The sequence below is a fragment of the Hypanus sabinus genome, chromosome 21 (genome assembly GCF_030144855.1).
Source record: "Hypanus sabinus isolate sHypSab1 chromosome 21, sHypSab1.hap1, whole genome shotgun sequence".
NCBI classification, from domain to species: Eukaryota; Metazoa; Chordata; class Chondrichthyes; order Myliobatiformes; family Dasyatidae; genus Hypanus; species Hypanus sabinus.
The window spans coordinates 47,463,327-47,480,765 of NC_082726.1; the positions used below are offsets into that span (position 1 = coordinate 47,463,327).

Genomic DNA, 17,439 nt, shown 5'->3' on the forward strand with positions numbered 1-17,439 from the left:
TTGACTCCATGCCGCTAAAGAATTTCAGGATGTATATTGTATACATTTCTCTGACATTAAAGGTACCTATTGAAACCTAGTTCAGGGTTTTAGGTGAGATTATACGCAGGAGCTCAGACAGAAGATCAGTTTAGAACATAGAGCGGTACAGCTCAGGGGCAGGCTCTTTGGCTCGTGATGTTGTGCCAGACGAATTAAACTAATGGCACCTAATGCACATACCCATATTCCTTCATTCCCTGAATATTCGTGTGCCTAAGTGTCTCTTAAACACTTCTATCGTATCTGCCTCCACCACCACCCCGGCAGCACATTCCAGGCAACCACCACTCTGTGTAAAAAAAACACCAAGCCCGCACGTCTCTTCTGAGCTTTACCCCCTCAATGGACGTTCTTGTTTTGGATATTGCTTCGTCCAGCTCAACACCACTGCTCACAGGCAGCCGCCCCACATAGATGCATAGCTATAGGGTATTGATTTCCCGGCATCCCAGCCTGAAACCCGAGTAGGAGTCCTTTAAATGAGCAGCGGGATGTGTACCAGCAAGGACTAAGAAAGGCCGAGTGTCGCAGCTCTGCGGGGCAACACGGAAGTGGGGAGGGGGATCCTGGCTTGAAATGTCAGCTGTTTATTCCCCTCCACAGTTGCTGCCCGACCTGCAAAGTCCCCCCGGCATTTTGTGCGTGTTGCTCGAGATTTCTAGTGTCTGCAGAATCTCGTATGGTTAGGGCGGGAACCTTCTCTGCTCAGAGACAATAAATAGCTGCAGTATCCACAAATCATCAACAAATAAATGAAAGAAGTCATCCACATGCAGACTGGACAATTTGTTTTGCCACTCAGAAGTAGTAAAATTGCGTTGTTGACAACTTGGCTGGACTGAAATCAATAGACCAACCATTTTGTCCTTGGTGTTCCAGGAGCTGTACAATGCCTGTATGTTCTGCTCAGTTAGTCAGCTCCCACCCCCAACCACAAGGGCAGATAGGAATATTAACCGGCACCTTCCAGTAACAATTTAACTGGGAACTCAGCCAAAGTAAACTGTGTGGCAGTTAGCTTCCCCACCTCAGCACCCTCCGTTCCACCACAGATGGGGCGGAATGGACTCCTGCTGTCTACAGGGAGCAGAGGGAACACAGGCTGGTATTACAGTCCCTAGCTCTGAGGCATCACAGTGAAAATTCCGCACAAACCACATTTAATTTTACACATCCTCGTTTGCAGACGGGACAGACCTGGTGTGCGGAGCTTGGACAGGAGACTGAAGCTAGATGCTGATGTCTGTTTATGTTACTTGCAGCCTTTGAACAGACCTGTAATTATGCATTCAGAATGCTGTCTCCATAATGTCTGTTCTTGAATGGCGCTGGTAGCATTTTTCTGCTGAGACCCAATGTTTTTTTAACGATATATTCTGTACATATGTTTTCATTTAATCTCTGCTTCCTGTTTGCTTAACAAGACAGAAAAATGTACTGTCTTTACATGTAGTACTTAACTCCTCTTTGCTAATTAACTTTCTGCTTTTCAATCAAAACAGATACTGAAAATCACCTCCCGTGTTTAACAGCAGGGGTATGATCGCAGAAACTAAAACGCAGGGGTTTATCGAACCCATCGCGTTCCAACTTCAGCTAACTGGCTTTTCATTTTGAGCTGCTGACTCCAGGGTCCCTTCCCCCTTTCCTAGCGGCTTTTCTATATTTCAACATCATAAAATGTGTGCAAAAGAGGCCGTTCACCCGTCAAATCTGTGCTAGCCCTTTGTAATGCTGTCAATACCATTTCCTCACATTTCTGGTTAATTCCATTTTAAAGAATGCCCTTGATTTGCATTTATATCATGAAGTGCCAGAGCTCTTCGCTGGCACTGAGTTTCTTTTGAATGAAGTCACCATATAAAGGAGGGAACACTATGTCATCGCATAGATAGCTGCTGGTAAATGGGTTTAGTGCAGATGATAGTCAGCATGCAAGTAGTGTACCAGCAATGGTGAACTGAACACAGCGCCCATTTAGTACACAGCAAGCTCCCACAGAAAGCAAAATGATAGCAACCAATAAGATAGCTGAATGATTTTGGCCAAGTGATGAGTACTAATCAGGGAACAAGGAAAGATATTCCTCCTAACTTTTTAGAGTAGGTACTGGGTAATAACTTCTCTTCTTGATAAGTCCTTGATTAAGCGTCTCACTCAGAAAGATAGCATTATTGACAGTGTGGCATCCCCGTGGTATGCATAGATCTTTGCACTTAGGTGCCAGACAGGTCTGGAACCCTGATCTTCCTAATCCGAGCAAGAGTGCAACCTACTGAGACACAGATCAGATTTTATGAGATTTAGATTTATTTAAAATATGTACATAGAAACATACAGTGAAAGGTGCCATTTGCATTAACAACCAACGCATCCAGGGATGTGCTGGGGACTGGCCGCAGGTATCGCCACACGATCTGGCACCAACAATGCATGGCCACAACGCTCTACAGAACCCAACAAAATACAAAGCAACAGCTCAACAGAAACGCAAGATGCCACAGATGCTGGAAATCCAGAGCAACACACACACACCATAGAACTCAGCAGGTCAGGCAGCATCTATGGAATTGAATGGAACAGTCGATGTTTCAGGCTGAGGCCCTTCATCAGGACTGGAAAGGCAGGAGAAAGACACCAGAATAAAAAGTTGGGGTGGGAGAGAGGATAAGGAGGATGAGGTAGAAGGTGATAGGTGAAGCCAAGTGGGAGGGAAAGGTGAAAGGATGGAAAAGTCAGCAAGACATGCCCCATTCTTCTCTCTCTCTCTCTCTCTCTCTCTCTCTCTCTCTCTCTCTCTATTTCTCTCTCTCTCTCTGTCTCCCCCTCTCCCTCCCTCCCTTCTTCTCTCCCTCGCTTTCCCTCTCCCCCTCCCTCTCTATCCCTCTCTCCGCCACTTCCTCTCTCTCCCTCTCTTTCTCTCTCTCCCTCCTGCTCTCCCCCTCCCTCTCTATCCCTCTCTCTGCCACTTCCTCTCTCCTTCTCTCCCCCTCTCCCTCCCTCCCTCCCTTTTTCTCTCCCTCTCTTTCTCTCTCTCCCTCCTGCTCTCCTCCTCTCCTCTCCCCTATTTCCCTCTCCCACTTTCCCTCTCCCCCTCTCCCTCTTTCCCCTCTCCATTCCTCCCTCCCTCCCTCCCTCCTGCTCTCCCCTGCACCCTTCCACACCCTGCAGCTAACAAACACACACTCACACACACGTGTTCTGCATTTTATATAATGCTCTATAGTATGGTAAAATATCCCAAGTTGATTCACAGGTGCATAGTCGAGAGAAAATCTGGCTCCCAGCCGAAGAGGAGAAATGGTTGGTCTGATAGATGGGCTTCAAGTTGAGTCTTTGAGGAGAAAGAGGATAATTCCAGGACTGGAAGCATAAAGCAGCAGCAGACACACATACAATAGATTGCGGCTCACTGCTGTTCTAACAAACTCATTAAATACAAGGAGAGTTTGGGAGGCTTTTGCTGAATGTTTGTACAGTAAGGCAATTTCTGAAACTTAATTGAATGTTCATATGCTTGAGGGAAGGGCTTCACTTGCAGAACCAAAGCTAGTTATTTATGCTGGTGCTGAACGATAGAGACCGGATACATTAGAGTAAATCTAAAATACATTAGAGACAGTTAGCTTTGGGAAATGTTTCTGGGTCATTGCATTGAGTAAATAAAGAGCCAGTTATTTGATATTTCTGGCATTTTCCATTGAAACTGTACACCAGAGAACTGATGCACTTTACTAGTCCCTCACCAGCCTGCCCCACATCCCCCACTAGTTAACTTACCTTACAATAATGTTACTTACCATGTATGAATTTTTCAAAACACATTTAGTGGGAGGAAAATAACTGTGGACAATTTTTGCCCTTCCCATTTATTTGTGTTGTGTCAGTTATTACTTGTCTATAAGGTTAAAGAAATTAGTTCTATATTCTTTGGAGTTTAGAAGAAGGGAGTGGTGGGTGGTGATTTCATTAAACGAAAAAACTCACCACCCAGAGGGAAAAGACAAGAGACTCCACAGGCACTGCCTGGCCCACTGAGTTCCTCCAGCATTTCTCAGAATCTTGAAGGGGACTGACAAGGTCGATCTCAAGATGTTTCCACCAGTGAGAGAACCTTGAACAAAGGGCCACAGTTAAAGGATTAGTGGACAATTATTTTAAAACTCTTCATGGTAACTTCTCTGCCCCAGAGCGATGTTAAAGCTAGATCACGAGGGTGGAGAGTGGTAGTTTAAAGAGGAGGTAGATGACATTATTGAGGGCTGTGGCGAACTAGCACAGAAAGAAAAATCAGGGCAGATCACCCATGAACAGGCAGGTTTGACATCTGAGTGGTCCACGCCTACTATTTTCCTGTGTTCTTAAGATTTTACTAAAAACTGATTGTAACTTCCAGACCTCTGCATGGTTTTGATGTTGCTCTGCAGTTTCTCTTAGCAGGGAAGTCCTGGTTTTGCAGTCTATGTTTGAAATTATTTGGGAACTCACTAGAGTTTAGAAGAGTGAGGGGGCGATCTCATTGAAGCTTACTATTAAAAAGCCTAGATAGAGTGGACATTGAGTGCATGTTTCTTATAGTGGAAGAACCAAAGACCAAAGGGCACAACCTCAAGGATGTCCCTATACAACAGAGATGAGGAGGAATTTCATCAACCAGAGGGTGTTGGATCTGTAGAATTCATTGCCACAGATAGTTGTGGGTATGAGAGAATACGTACACAACGCTGGAAGAACTCAGCAGGTCAGGCAGCATCCGTGAGAAAAGAGTAGCTAACGTTTCCGGCCGAGAGGGTTGCTACTCTTTTCTCATGGATGCTGCCTGACCTGTTGAGTTCTTCCAGCGTTGTGTACGTATTCTTTGATCCACAGCATCTGCAGTTGTATTTTTGTGTAGTTGTGGGTATATTAAGCTGTTGTTGCTCACTTTGATTGTTTGCATGATTTGTGTTTTTTTCTCTTTCTCTGTGTGCAGAAAGGGATGGGGAATTGGTCTTTTTTATTTAAATTGAGTTCTTTTAGGTTTCTTGTTCTGTGGCTGCCTGTAATCAAACTTATCTCATGGTTTTATAATTTATACATTCTTTAATGTATTTTGAATCTTTATGGTTACTTCTGTCCTTTCCCTTCAGTTCAAAGACAAACAATGTACACTAAGAAGAAAGGATATTTAAAGTGAATGTTGATAAGTTCTTGATTGTTCAGGGTATCAAAGGTTAGGCGGAGAAGGCAGGAGAATAGGATTGAGAGGGAACATAAATCAGCCAAGATCGAATGAGTGGACTCAATAGGCCCAATAGCTTAATTCTGCTTCTGTGTCTTATGGTAGATTGAAATAAGCAACACAATGAATGACCCAAAACAACAATTTCAAGGTGACTGGCTTATGAATGGTCATTTATAATTTTAAAGTAATTTGTAGAAGAACTATGAGGAAAAAGAAATGATGAGTGTCTGGAACTAATTATCGGAAATGATGGTGGACTCAGACTTGATCACACTTGGATGCGTGCTTGAAGGGCAATAATCTGCAGGGCCACAGATCCAGAACTGGAAGATGTGATTAAGCTGGGCCAAATGGCTCATGTGCTGTAAATTTCTTCGGTTCTATCTGCGAACTTATTCTTGGGGTTAGAGGACAACTGGCGGACTTTAGATGCAGAGTGAATTCCTCAGGTTAAGAGTGAATAGGTTTAATCCATATTTGTTTTCCTGTCTATTGTGGACCTCTGGGTCAGCTTGTAATTGTTAATATCATTCCTTTGTGTTGCTTACTCAGTATACCATGTACTAATTGCTGAGAAACTAGAGTGCGGGTGATGTAAGACAAGGAAGGTCACTTGATGTATTGAGCTTATCCATACTAAAAGCAACTGCAAAACTATTTCAGCAATGATTCAGAAATGGTTCCAAGGTTTCTGGCCCCATTGTCTAGGAGGTGTGTAGAAATTTCTTTTGATAGAAGAAGCTGTATCTCCAGAATTCTGATAGTTGTGTAGGTTGGAGAATTAGAAGTATTTGGGGCAGGATGGAGGTGGAGTGGATTTTTGAAAGATCAGGATATTGAGGGCTATGGGGGAATTGTAGTTGAGGCCAGCATAGATCAGCTGTGAGAGAAACCTGATGAACTAGAGGGCCTATTCCACCTCCTGTTTTGTTGTGCCCCTGTATTGTCTAACCTGGGAGGCAACTCCAATCATTGTTCACCTTTTCAAAGAATGAAGGAGTACAGAAGATGGTCACTTGGCCCATGTGGTGTAGTCATATGTAGATTCTAGGTAGATTTAATATTCTAACTTAAGAAGTCTTTGGATGTCATCTACAGAAATCCAATTCCAGGCTGTCTACTTCAAGTGCAAAGGAAACCTAGCATGATATAGTTCTACATTCCAAACTCCTAAATTGTGTCTCTGGAGATTATCTAGAATTCTTGCTGCTGGGAATAGGATTTGTGTCAAGTATTATGTCATATTCTACTGATGATACTGCAATACTTATTTCCTTGTAATAGATGGTGTCATTATCCCTAATAGCTCAGTCAAGAGCATGAATTAAACACCTTGTACATTTGGCATTATTTGAGATAACACACAAAGAAGCGGCAGCTTGCTACTTATCTGGAAGCTCAAAGTGTTATACATGTTTCATTCCCATGTGTTCCCTTATCACCCACCAATTGAACTTTGAGTCTTGAAAAGATTTATCTCCATTTTGATACAATACTCCATTGGTTGACAAGATATGGTTTGGATGTTCTTAAAACACCACCCATCTTAGCATGAGGAAATCTGCATTAATAGGAATGTGTGTGCGTAAGCTCATTTTCTGCCTGTTTTCATTATTGGTGATGTAAAGAATGGTACCTCTAACAGTGTTGGCACTTTCTCAGTTCTACATTCTAGTGACATGGCTGTGGCCTGTGCACAAACACCCAACTTAGTGCATGTCTCCACTTCCAGGCCTTTTTCTAACTGTTCCACTCTGTTGCACAGGTTTGGTGGTTCGGGAGGTTCACATTGAGGTGTCCCGTCAGCAAGTGGAAGAACTATTTGGTCTGGAGGACTTCTGGTGCCAGTGTGTTGCCTGGAGCGCCTCAGGCACAACCAAGAGCAGAAGAGCTTATGTCCGCATTGCTTGTGAGTAGACTTATCTTACGTGGCTTGAGATCTAATCCACAAACTCTTCCAAGAAGTTTTCATTAATTTACATTTTGGTTCCTATCTTAGGTAGCTTGAGACTTAATCTACAAACTCTTTCAAAAAGTATTCATTAATTGTCATTTTGGTTTTACTTTCTGTGAAAGTTTCTGCCCTCTTTGGCTTTCACAAAGGGGAATGTGATCACAGAAGATGTTCAAGCTGACTGCTCCCCAGGTAGAGGCACAGGTACTTTGCAGTAACAGAGGGAACAGTAGAACATAAGAACATAAGAAATCAGAGCAGGAGTAGGTCATTCAGCCCATCGAGCCTGCCCCACCATTCAATAAGATCATGGCTGATCTGTCCGTAAACTCAGCTCCATCTACCTGACTTTTCCCCATAACCCTTAATTCCCTTACAATGTAAAAACCTATCTGATCTGTTTCTTAAATATATTTAGTGAGGAAGCCTCAACTGCTTCCCTGGTCAGAGAATTCCACAGATTCACCACTGTCTGGGAAAAACAGTTCTCCTCATCTCCGTCTTAAATCTTCTCCCCTGAATCTTGAGGCAATGTCCCCTAGTTCTAGTCTCACCTACCAATGGAATCAACTTTCCTACTTCTATCTTATATAACCCTTTCAAAAAGTTGTATGTTTCTATAAGATCCCCTCTCATTCTTCTGAACTCCAGAGAGTATAGTCCCAGGCGACTCAACCTCTCTTCATAGGTTAACCCCTTCATCCCTGGAATCAGCCTGCTGAACCACCTCTGCACTGCCTCAAAGCCAGTATATCCTTCCTCAAGTATGGAGACCAGAACTGCACACAGTACTCCAGGTGCGGTCTCACCAGTACCCTGTACAGTTGCTGCATGACCTCCCTGCTCTTGAATTCAATCCCTCTAGCAATGAAGGCCAACATTCCGTTTGCCTTCTTAATAACCTGTTGTACCTGCAAGCCAACTTTTTGCAATTCATGAACAAGCACTCCCAAGTCCCTCTGCACAACAGCATGCTGCAATCTTTCACCATTTAAGTAATAGTCTGCTCTTCTATTATTCCTTCCAAAGTTGGATGGTCTCACATTTACTCCTTCATCCTATACCTGACATTGCCTTGCCTAACATTTTACCTGCACATGGTCCTTTGGGCAGGAATGAGTAGGGCTGCAAGACATTGAGGCAGATGGGTAGATATTCACTGCCTTCAGAGCTGAGGCGAGCTCTCTGCACACTGACTGTGATTGAACTTGCTGTGTACTTGCTTCTGACAGCTTTCTTTTCTTAAGGGTTAATACACTGGTTCTCAAGAGGGTATCATTAAACACACCAAATTTTAACAAAGCAGGCGTCCAAAAGCAGTGAGTTTTCCTTTTCTTGCTGTATTTCCCTGAATTCTGTACTCAATTAACTTTGGGTTAGGAAATTATATAGTTCTGTGGCCACTTCCTCGATCCATGGGAGAATGACATCAGTTGCTAATGTTCCTGAGGAAAAACCGTAAACCCAGCGTAAGTCATCTTCTGAGGAACTTTTAGAAGGGTTGTGAAGGTGGCGGGCAGGAGATGGGGAGGGTTATGATTTTAACAACAGTGGGACTTGGACAACCCAGTCTGTATATTGGTAAGTCCTCTCAGTCTGCCTTCCTGACAGTAGCTGGAGTCACAGTCTGCCTGTTTTGTTATCTTGGGTGTTACTTGCTGCCATGTAACTGGTGTTGAACTGGCCCAGATGTCTTTGACATGATACATCTCTCATACTACGGGCTGCATAGTGAACATGGTGGTACTTGGCTGTTCTTCCGATGTCCAGGTAGGAGTGCAAGGTTCATGCCTTGTGATTGTGGAGCTTGAGATCCAAGCAGCTCTCAGTCATTGGTCTTATGGGGGGAAAATGGGAATATTTCTAGAAAGATGGTTTCCTAAAATAAAATTGAGCAAACATATATGTTAGGAGCAGGAGCTGGCCACTCAGCCTAAGTAAAGACCATGGGAGATCTGATTGTAACGTCAACTTTACGTTTCTAATTACCCAAAAGTAACTTAATTGCCACAAATCAGACTACCTCCACCTTAGAAGTATTCAGCATCAGGCATATTGTCACTAACATATGTCACAAAATTTGTAATTTTGCAGCAACATTACAGTGCAATTAATAAAAGAAATACTCTAAATTACAAAAATAAATAATGTGAATCTGTTCCTAAAACATGGAGTGTGTTCCTAGGGCACCAGTGGGAAAAGAGCATTTCCTGGGTGAGCTTCCCCTGCCCTTGGAGAAAAAAGCATTCAAAAGACTCATTAAGTCACTGAAAGGGGAAAAAAGCGCCGTGGCCGTGATAGAGTCTATAACCTTGCAGCCTCCTTTGATCTAGTGCATTGGAGCTTCCATGTCAGGTGGTGATGCATCCGGCAAGGCTACAGGCCACCATACATTTGTAGAAATGGTATATTACATTTACATCATAAAGAACAAAGGTCCCAGCACCAATCCCTACAGTACCACAAGCTTTCAGTCATAAAAACTTGGATCCACTATTGCCCTCTGCCTCCTGTCACCCAGCTGTGACTCCATCAGTGATTCAGGTCACTAATATGTCTCAGTCCCTCACCCTCCTGGACCAGCCTACCATGTAGGATTTTGTTAAAATCCTCACTCAACTCCATATTGACAACACCTGCTGTTGATCAATCTCCTTGGTTGACTCCTCACAAAAAAACTCAGATTTGTAAGACCTGATTCCCCAAAACAAAACTCTTCTGACTCCTTCAAGTCAGTCCCTGCCTTTCAAAGTGTACATAAATCCTGTCCCTCAGAATCTTCTCCACAACTTCCCCGCTGCTGATGTAAGACTCCCTAGCCTGTGGTTTCCAGGCTTATCCTACTGATCTTTAAGAACAAGAGGCATTAGCTGTCCTCCAGGTCATCTGGGGCTAACTAATCTCAGAACTCCAGCATTCTCCTCCCTTGCCTCGCTCTGTATTTTATTATCCACCCGAATATGCTCCAATGTTTCTGACTCTTTTATCTTTCCAGATACAGACATTCCCCCATTCTCTGACTAACACAAATAAGCTTGAAGCTGTAAATAATTAAGCTTTGCAACAGAATACCAGGGAGTGATTATGAAAATGCAATTAATTTAATTTCAGTGTGAAGTTTTGACAGTGGTAAGCTGGTCAGGGATTGCTCTTACAAGTAGTTACATCACCCATCTCTCAATCAGATTGCTGCCACGTGATCACTCCCAGGTGCCTTTAGACTATAGAGGACCCAGCCCATAATGAGCAATGCAGCAGAAACCTGTGCAGGCTGGAAGACAGCACTGAATTAAATACATACTGCCTTACACTCAGCACAAAGCCTAAGGAAGAACTTCCTTGAAAAATGTTATGGTGCTCACTTAACTGAGAATTTCTTGGGGCTTGATTCTCAAAAAAAAGAACATAGAACATAGAAATCTACAGCCCTTCAGCCCACAATGTTGTGTCGACCACATAACCTACTCTAGAAACTGCCTAGGGTTTCCCCAGCGCACAGCCCTCTATTTTTCTAAGCCCCATATACCTATCTGATGAGGGGTCTCGGCCCGAACGTCGACAGTGCTTCTCCTTATAGACGCTGCCTGGCCTGCTGTGTTCCACCAGCCTTTTGTGTGTGTTGTTTGAATATCCAGCATCTGCAGATTTCCTCATGTCTGCTCTTTAAAATCTCAGAAGTTAGATTTGCTAAATATGAAACAAGTGGGGAAAAGAATTACTATTTATCTGCTTTCTTTTACTCTGGGGTTCATCACCTCCATTGAGGGATTTTGGCTCCCTAACATTGGGAAAAATACCCTTGACACTGGCATTGTACATTTGTATAATGTGTTATTCAAGTGAATTTTTAACTTGGCTGATCTTAACTCAAAGGTGTATTATAAGAGGAGTCAGAACCCCTGGGGTAGACAAGGAAAGGTAGAATAAATCACTATTTGCTGCAGTTAGTACAGCAACAGATAGGATTTAAGTGTGATGCATCCTGCTGACTTTCATTGTCTCAAAGCTGGTACTAGGTAAAGCAAAGCAGTTGTCTCCGAATTCCTGTCGAGATGGTTAGGAAATAAATGAAAGTGCTTTTATGCAATGTGAACTGCATTATGTCAAACACTATATAAGTGCTTCCTATTAGCGAGTTCAACAGAGTAACAAAGCTTTCATGAGAACATACGACACAAGAGCAGCATTAGGACACTTGGCTGATCATCTCTGCTCACCAGTCCATCATGGCTGATTTATTATCTCTCACAACCTATTCTCCTGCCTTCCCCCCTTTAACTTTTAACACCCTAATACCCTTACTAATCAAGAACCTATCAACCTCTGCTTTAAATATACGCAATGACTTGGCCTCCACAGCCATCTGTGCTAATGAATTCCACAGATTCACCACCCTCTGGCTAAAGAAATTCTCCTAATCTCTGTTCTAAAGGGATATCCTTGTATTCTGAGGCTGTCCCCTCTGGTGCTAGACTCCCCCACTATAGGAAACATTGTCTGCACATCCACTCTATCTAACCTTTTCAATATTCGCTAGGTTTCAATGAGATCCTCCCCTTCAGCATTAACTCCTGTATCTGTTTTATTAGCCTTTTTGAAAATGAGTTCAACATCAACCTTTGTTAGTTTACCACTTACCTTGAATTAGTACATTCTTCCTTTGGAGGGGCTTGAGAAGTAAAATACAGAGGCTGCTATAAACCTGAACTAAAACAGAAAATACTCTGCAGGTCAGGCAGCATTTGTGAAAAGAGGAGTTACACTTCATGTCACTGACCTTCAGTCATCTGATAATAGGTCATCAAACTGAAACATTAAATCTATATCTTTAGCCTTGGGAATTTATCTGACTTGAAATTGATTATCTTGTAGAGGTTTACCAAATCTTAGTGTAACAGTCATTGATAACTTCATGTTTGGAGAGAGCACATTTTCTCTGATGTTTTTGCAATGTTTGCTATTTTATACTTTGAGAAATTGGATTCTTCTGCTTTTTACCTCTTCTGCAGTTCACTCAGAATTTTTGCAGACCCTTCTTTTAGGTGATTGCATCTTCTTCACAAGTCTCCCTGCAAATCTATTCACACCACTAAAGCATTTCTGCAAAATGCTTTGCATTTGTCCCATTCAATCCCCCCAAGATTTGTAAAGGTCATTATCCCACTTTGCGAAAACAAATACTGGACTAACTAATGGCATTAAATACTGAGCGATTCCTGGTTCTAATGACCTGCAGGTAAAATAAATGGAGATAATGGACACACTAGTCAGGATCATGTGAAATTTCCAACTGATAGGAAAACCACAATGTATGCTCCATGGCCACTTTATTAAGTACCTCTTGTAGGTTCAAGATTCCAGATTGTTTAATGTCATTTCCAATGCACAAGTGTAAAGGAAAACAAAATAATTGTTAGACCAGATCTGATAACAGCACAAGAAAAACCACAATAAAATAAAGAACAATAATAGAAAACACAACAAGTATAAATACACAAGATCACTTATATATGTAGATTGATTGCATGTCCATAAAGTGACTCTAGGCCTGTACATAAGGTGACTGACAGGACATGATAAAAGTAGTGGTGCCTGGGGGTGTTGGAGGGGTGAGTTTGTGGGTGGATCGGCCTCACTGCTTGGGAGAGTAACTGCTTTTGATTCTGGTGGTCCTGGCGTGGATGCTACGTAGCCGGATGGAAGTGTGACGCATAATCCATGAATGAGTAGGGTGGGTGGGATCCTTCATGATGTTACTGGCCCAGTTCCCCATCTTTCTGGTATATACGTGCTTGCTGGTGCCAGCGATGCATCGGGCCGTTTGGACTACCTGTTGTAGAGCTTTTCAGTCTGTCACGCTGCAGTTTCCAGACCAAGCAGTGATGCAGCTTGTTAGGGTGTTCACTACAACACATCTGTAGAAGGATGTGAGTATAGATGCGCAAGGTCGAGCTCAGAAAGTGGAGGCGTTGGTGAGCTTTCCTGATTGTGTCGGCTGTGTTGTGGAGAGTTGGGCGAGTTGTGCACTCCCAGAAGTTCGAAGCTGTCCACGGTTTCCACTGCTGTGCCCACCGGTGCGAGTTCTCCTGAAGTCGATAACCATTTGCTTTCTCTTGCTGACATTGAGGAAGAGGCTATTTGCCTGGCCCCAGGCCTCGAGCTGTTCCACCTCCTCACTGCAGGCTGCCCCATTGTTGTTGCCGATGAGCCCATCACCGCGGTGCCTTTGGCGAACTTGGCATTGTGTTTACTCGGGTCTTCGGCCGTCTATGAGCGGAATGTACAACAATGGGTTCGGCACACAGCCCTGTACCTAATACAGTGGCCACAGAGTCCATGTTTGGACTGAAGCAGCTGCAGCCCATGCACTTCACAGATCGACTTGCTGTAAATTCAGAGAGGCTCTTCTGCACACTACTGTTGCAATACTTAGTTATGTGAGTTATTGTCACTTTCCTGCCAGCTTGAACCAATCTGGCCATTCCACTGAGACCTTGTCATTGACAAAGCATTTTCACTCATAGAATTGCCACTCACTGAATGTTTTTTTTTGTTTCTATCAACTCTAGAGACTATTGTGTGTGAAAATCTCAGGAGATCAACAGTTTCTGAGATACTCAAACCACCCCATCTGGCACCAATGATTATTCCACAATAAAAAATCATTCAGATCACATTTTTTTCCCATTCTGACCTTTGGTCTGAACAACAAATAAACCTCTTGACCATGTTCATGTCAGCATGCTTTAATGCATTGAGTTGCTGCCACATAATTGGCAGATATTATATTTGTATTAACAGCCAGGCATACAGGTGCACCGAATTAAGTGGGCACTGAGTGTAATACTAAGATAGAAGAAAGGGGGAGAGAGAAAATAATTATCCTAACACCCTTCATTTGGAAAATACTAGAGAGTTAGTGGTTCCAACTACGTATGTCATTACTAATGTGATTTCATGTAAAAATAATAATATTCAAAAATATTAATGTTCTTTAAGAATGTAAGCAGTAGGGTAGATGGACGTGGTGTTTTTGATTTGAAAAAAAGCATTTGACATAACAGGGTATTCCACAATGACTCAGGGTTGAAGATAGTATTTGACCAGAGAAAGTTGGTTATCTCCACAAAAATCAGTCAGGGTTTTTGGGTTGGCGAGTTGTAACTAGGAGAATGGGGGAAGGTTACAGGGGTCATTGCTGGAGCCTGAGTTATTTACAATCTATATTAATGACTAGGTAAATAGACCATAGAATTACACAGCATGAAAACTGGTCTTTCAGCCCAATGACCTTCCATTATCTATCTTAGAATCTAAAAATGTGCAGTAATTGATCCAATTTTTAAGCACAAATTAAATTTGGGTTTCCTGCCAGTGCAAGGGTTGTTGGAAAGTAAGCTATGGGGAAAACAAGAAGTCTGCAAATCTAAAATAAAATGCAAAAAAAAAATGCTGCATGCAGACACCCAGCAACTCAGGCAGTAAATATTGAAGTAGGAACAGTGGTGACGTTTCAGGTCAAAGACTTTTGTCGGGACTTTGTCAAAAATGTGATGCAGATAGTTAAAGTGGGTAGGCAGAGACTCGACAGGAGAATATAATGTGGTGAATTGTAGGATTATCTACAATGATAGAATAGAAAGGTAAATTATTATTTGAAGACAGATTTGGATGTCCTGAGACAAGGTGCATAAGTTAGCATGCAGGTACATCAAGTAATCTGGAGGACAAATGGAATGTTGGGATTTGCTTCATGGAAGATGGATTACAAAAGCTGAAGGTCTTGCGCCAACTGAGACCACACCTAGAATACTCTGTTCTCATCTGGTGCCTCAGGCACATGCCACAGAACTGGTTGAAAGTTTGAAGGAGTTACCTTGTGAGGGAAGGTTATGAACAGATACTTCCTGTACTGTATGAAGCTTGAAATGTATAAGATTCTGAGAGGGATTTGTAGGGTAGGAATTGTGAGGATATTTTCATTGGAGGGAGTATTCCCTAACTGTTTAAGATTAGATGAGGATGAATTATGTTCTCAGATGTATTTTCTATCCCAGGGAATTCTGGAGGTTGACCGACTTAAATCTGTTCAAGGCTAGGAGAGATTTTTGAATTAGATAGATGAATACTTTATTGATCCCAAAGGTAATTACAGTGTCACAGTAGCATTACAAGTGCACAGATATACAAATATTAGGAAAGAAGTTAGAAAGAATAGAAAAATAAGTTACCTCAAGCAGTCTAACAGGAGGGGGTCATCACATCCCTGGCTATAGGTTGACCCATAATGGCCAAGGTAAGAATGACCTCATTTAGTGCTCTTTGGAGCAGCGCAGTTGTCTTAGTCGATTACTAAAAGTGCTCCTCTGTTCAGCCAAGGTGGCATGCAGAGGGTGAGAAATATTGTTCAGAATTGCCAAGATTTTCCATAGGGTCCTTTGTTCTACCACAGCCTCCAGTGTGTCTAGTTTAACTCCTAATAACAGAGCCAGGCTTTCAGTTTATTGAGGCTGTTGGCGTCACCCCTGTTGATGCCATTGACCCAGCACACCACCACATAGAAGATTGTACTGGCACCAGCAGACTGGTAGAACATGTGAAGGAGAGGCCTGAATACTCCAAAGACCTCAGAGTCCTCAGAAAATAGAGGTGATTCTGGCCCTTCTTATACACAGCCTCTATGTTAGTGCTCCACTCAAGTCTGTCATCCAGGAGCACCCCCAGGTACTTGTAGGTCCTCATCACATCCATGTCCTCACCATCAATAGTAACAGGAAGCTGTGCAGGCTTCGTCTTCCTAAAGGGATTACACAGGCGTAATGAATTATAGGGGCTGGCCAAGAAAGTAAAGTTGAAGCCAGTGACAGACCAACCCTATTCTTGGCATGTCAGCTCATAAAACCATTTGTCCTATAACTGGTCTCAATTATTAACCTCTGATATATTTTATTTTCCTTTTAGTTGTTTGTAGGCTTCCTTCCGGTTTTGTTTGTTAAGTCTGAATGTGTGGGTTAGAGACTGCATTCCTCCTGCCTACTCAGAGAAACTTCTCAGCCTTTTACATGCAATGCTAAACTTTCAAAGAATCTTTATTTTAGCTGTCCCTTCCAGCTTAATTGTAAGTTCAATGCCATTGCAGAAACTAACAGCAAGTGAAGCTGTAACGTTCTCCTTCGGGTGTAGCGAACGCCGAATTTAACGTCCGGATAAACCACAGCCAATGAAAACCAGATCGCAGTAAGATTAACCATTTACTGTTCACTCTTCACATTAACATATGGTGAAAACTGTTGATAAAACAATACAAGATTGATACAGTATTTGTTCCTTCCTTAATATCACATTTCAAGTGTAAATACTTGCAAAGGTGACTATAACTACATTACACTAAGGTGCAGTATACAGGGAGAGTTTACCTGCTCCATTGACTACTTTAAATACACTTCCATGCAAACTATCCGCGATTCTTTAACTAACGAAAGCATAAACATTATCTACCGTCGTTACTTCTAACAGGATCGGCATTAACATCTTAGTTCAATATATTGATTATCTATTAACTTACAGCGTTGCTCTCACTGTGATTTCTCATGCCTGCAAACAACTTCTGCTCCGGTGAGCCTCGTGGAAAGCCTCCACCCTCGCGCTAATTTCAAACCGGTGTTTTCCCACAAGACGCAGCGAAACCTGATGTGACGTCATCGCATGCCGATATATTTTACATGCAATGAATATACTTTAAACACTTCTAATTCTAACTAGAAAATACTATTGAATGAATTACTAAGCAAAAATATTATAAACTAAATAACTGTCGTAAAGACAGCACACTCCCCGCTTGACCTTCGTAAGGTCACAATGAGCAGAGTACAAACTTAGTCTCTTAATCAGTCATTGGGTAGAAGTAGAATAACTTCTGTAACTGGCCCTTGGTAAATTTTCACATCGCCTTGGTCGGTAGTCTTCAATTCGATCTTCCTGACATGTCCATCCCCGCTAGGGAATGTAGCAGTGATTCTGGCCGTTGGCCAGCTGTTGCGGGTGGTTTGCTTGTCCCTGAGCAGGACTAAGTCTTCAACTTGAAGATTCCTTCGGGGTTCTGTCCACTTTTGTCTCTGTTGCAACAAAGGTAGATATTTTTGTCTCCAGCGAGGCCAGAACTGATTTGCCAGAGCCTGGACTTGTCTCCATTGCTTTGTGTACAAATCCTTGTCTGAGA

General features: G+C 42.5%; 1 protein-coding gene across 3 annotated transcripts in view; it reads left to right on the forward strand.

Moving 5' to 3' along the window:
• Positions 1-17,439, forward strand: part of unc5b (unc-5 netrin receptor B) — a 314,621-nt gene that overhangs the window by 222,632 nt on the left and 74,550 nt on the right. For all 3 annotated transcript variants that reach the window (XM_059946443.1, XM_059946444.1, XM_059946446.1), the window contains one exon: positions 7,032-7,175. In XM_059946443.1, coding sequence (XP_059802426.1) covers positions 7,032-7,175 — 144 coding nt within the window. The remainder of the gene's footprint in view (positions 1-7,031; positions 7,176-17,439) is intronic.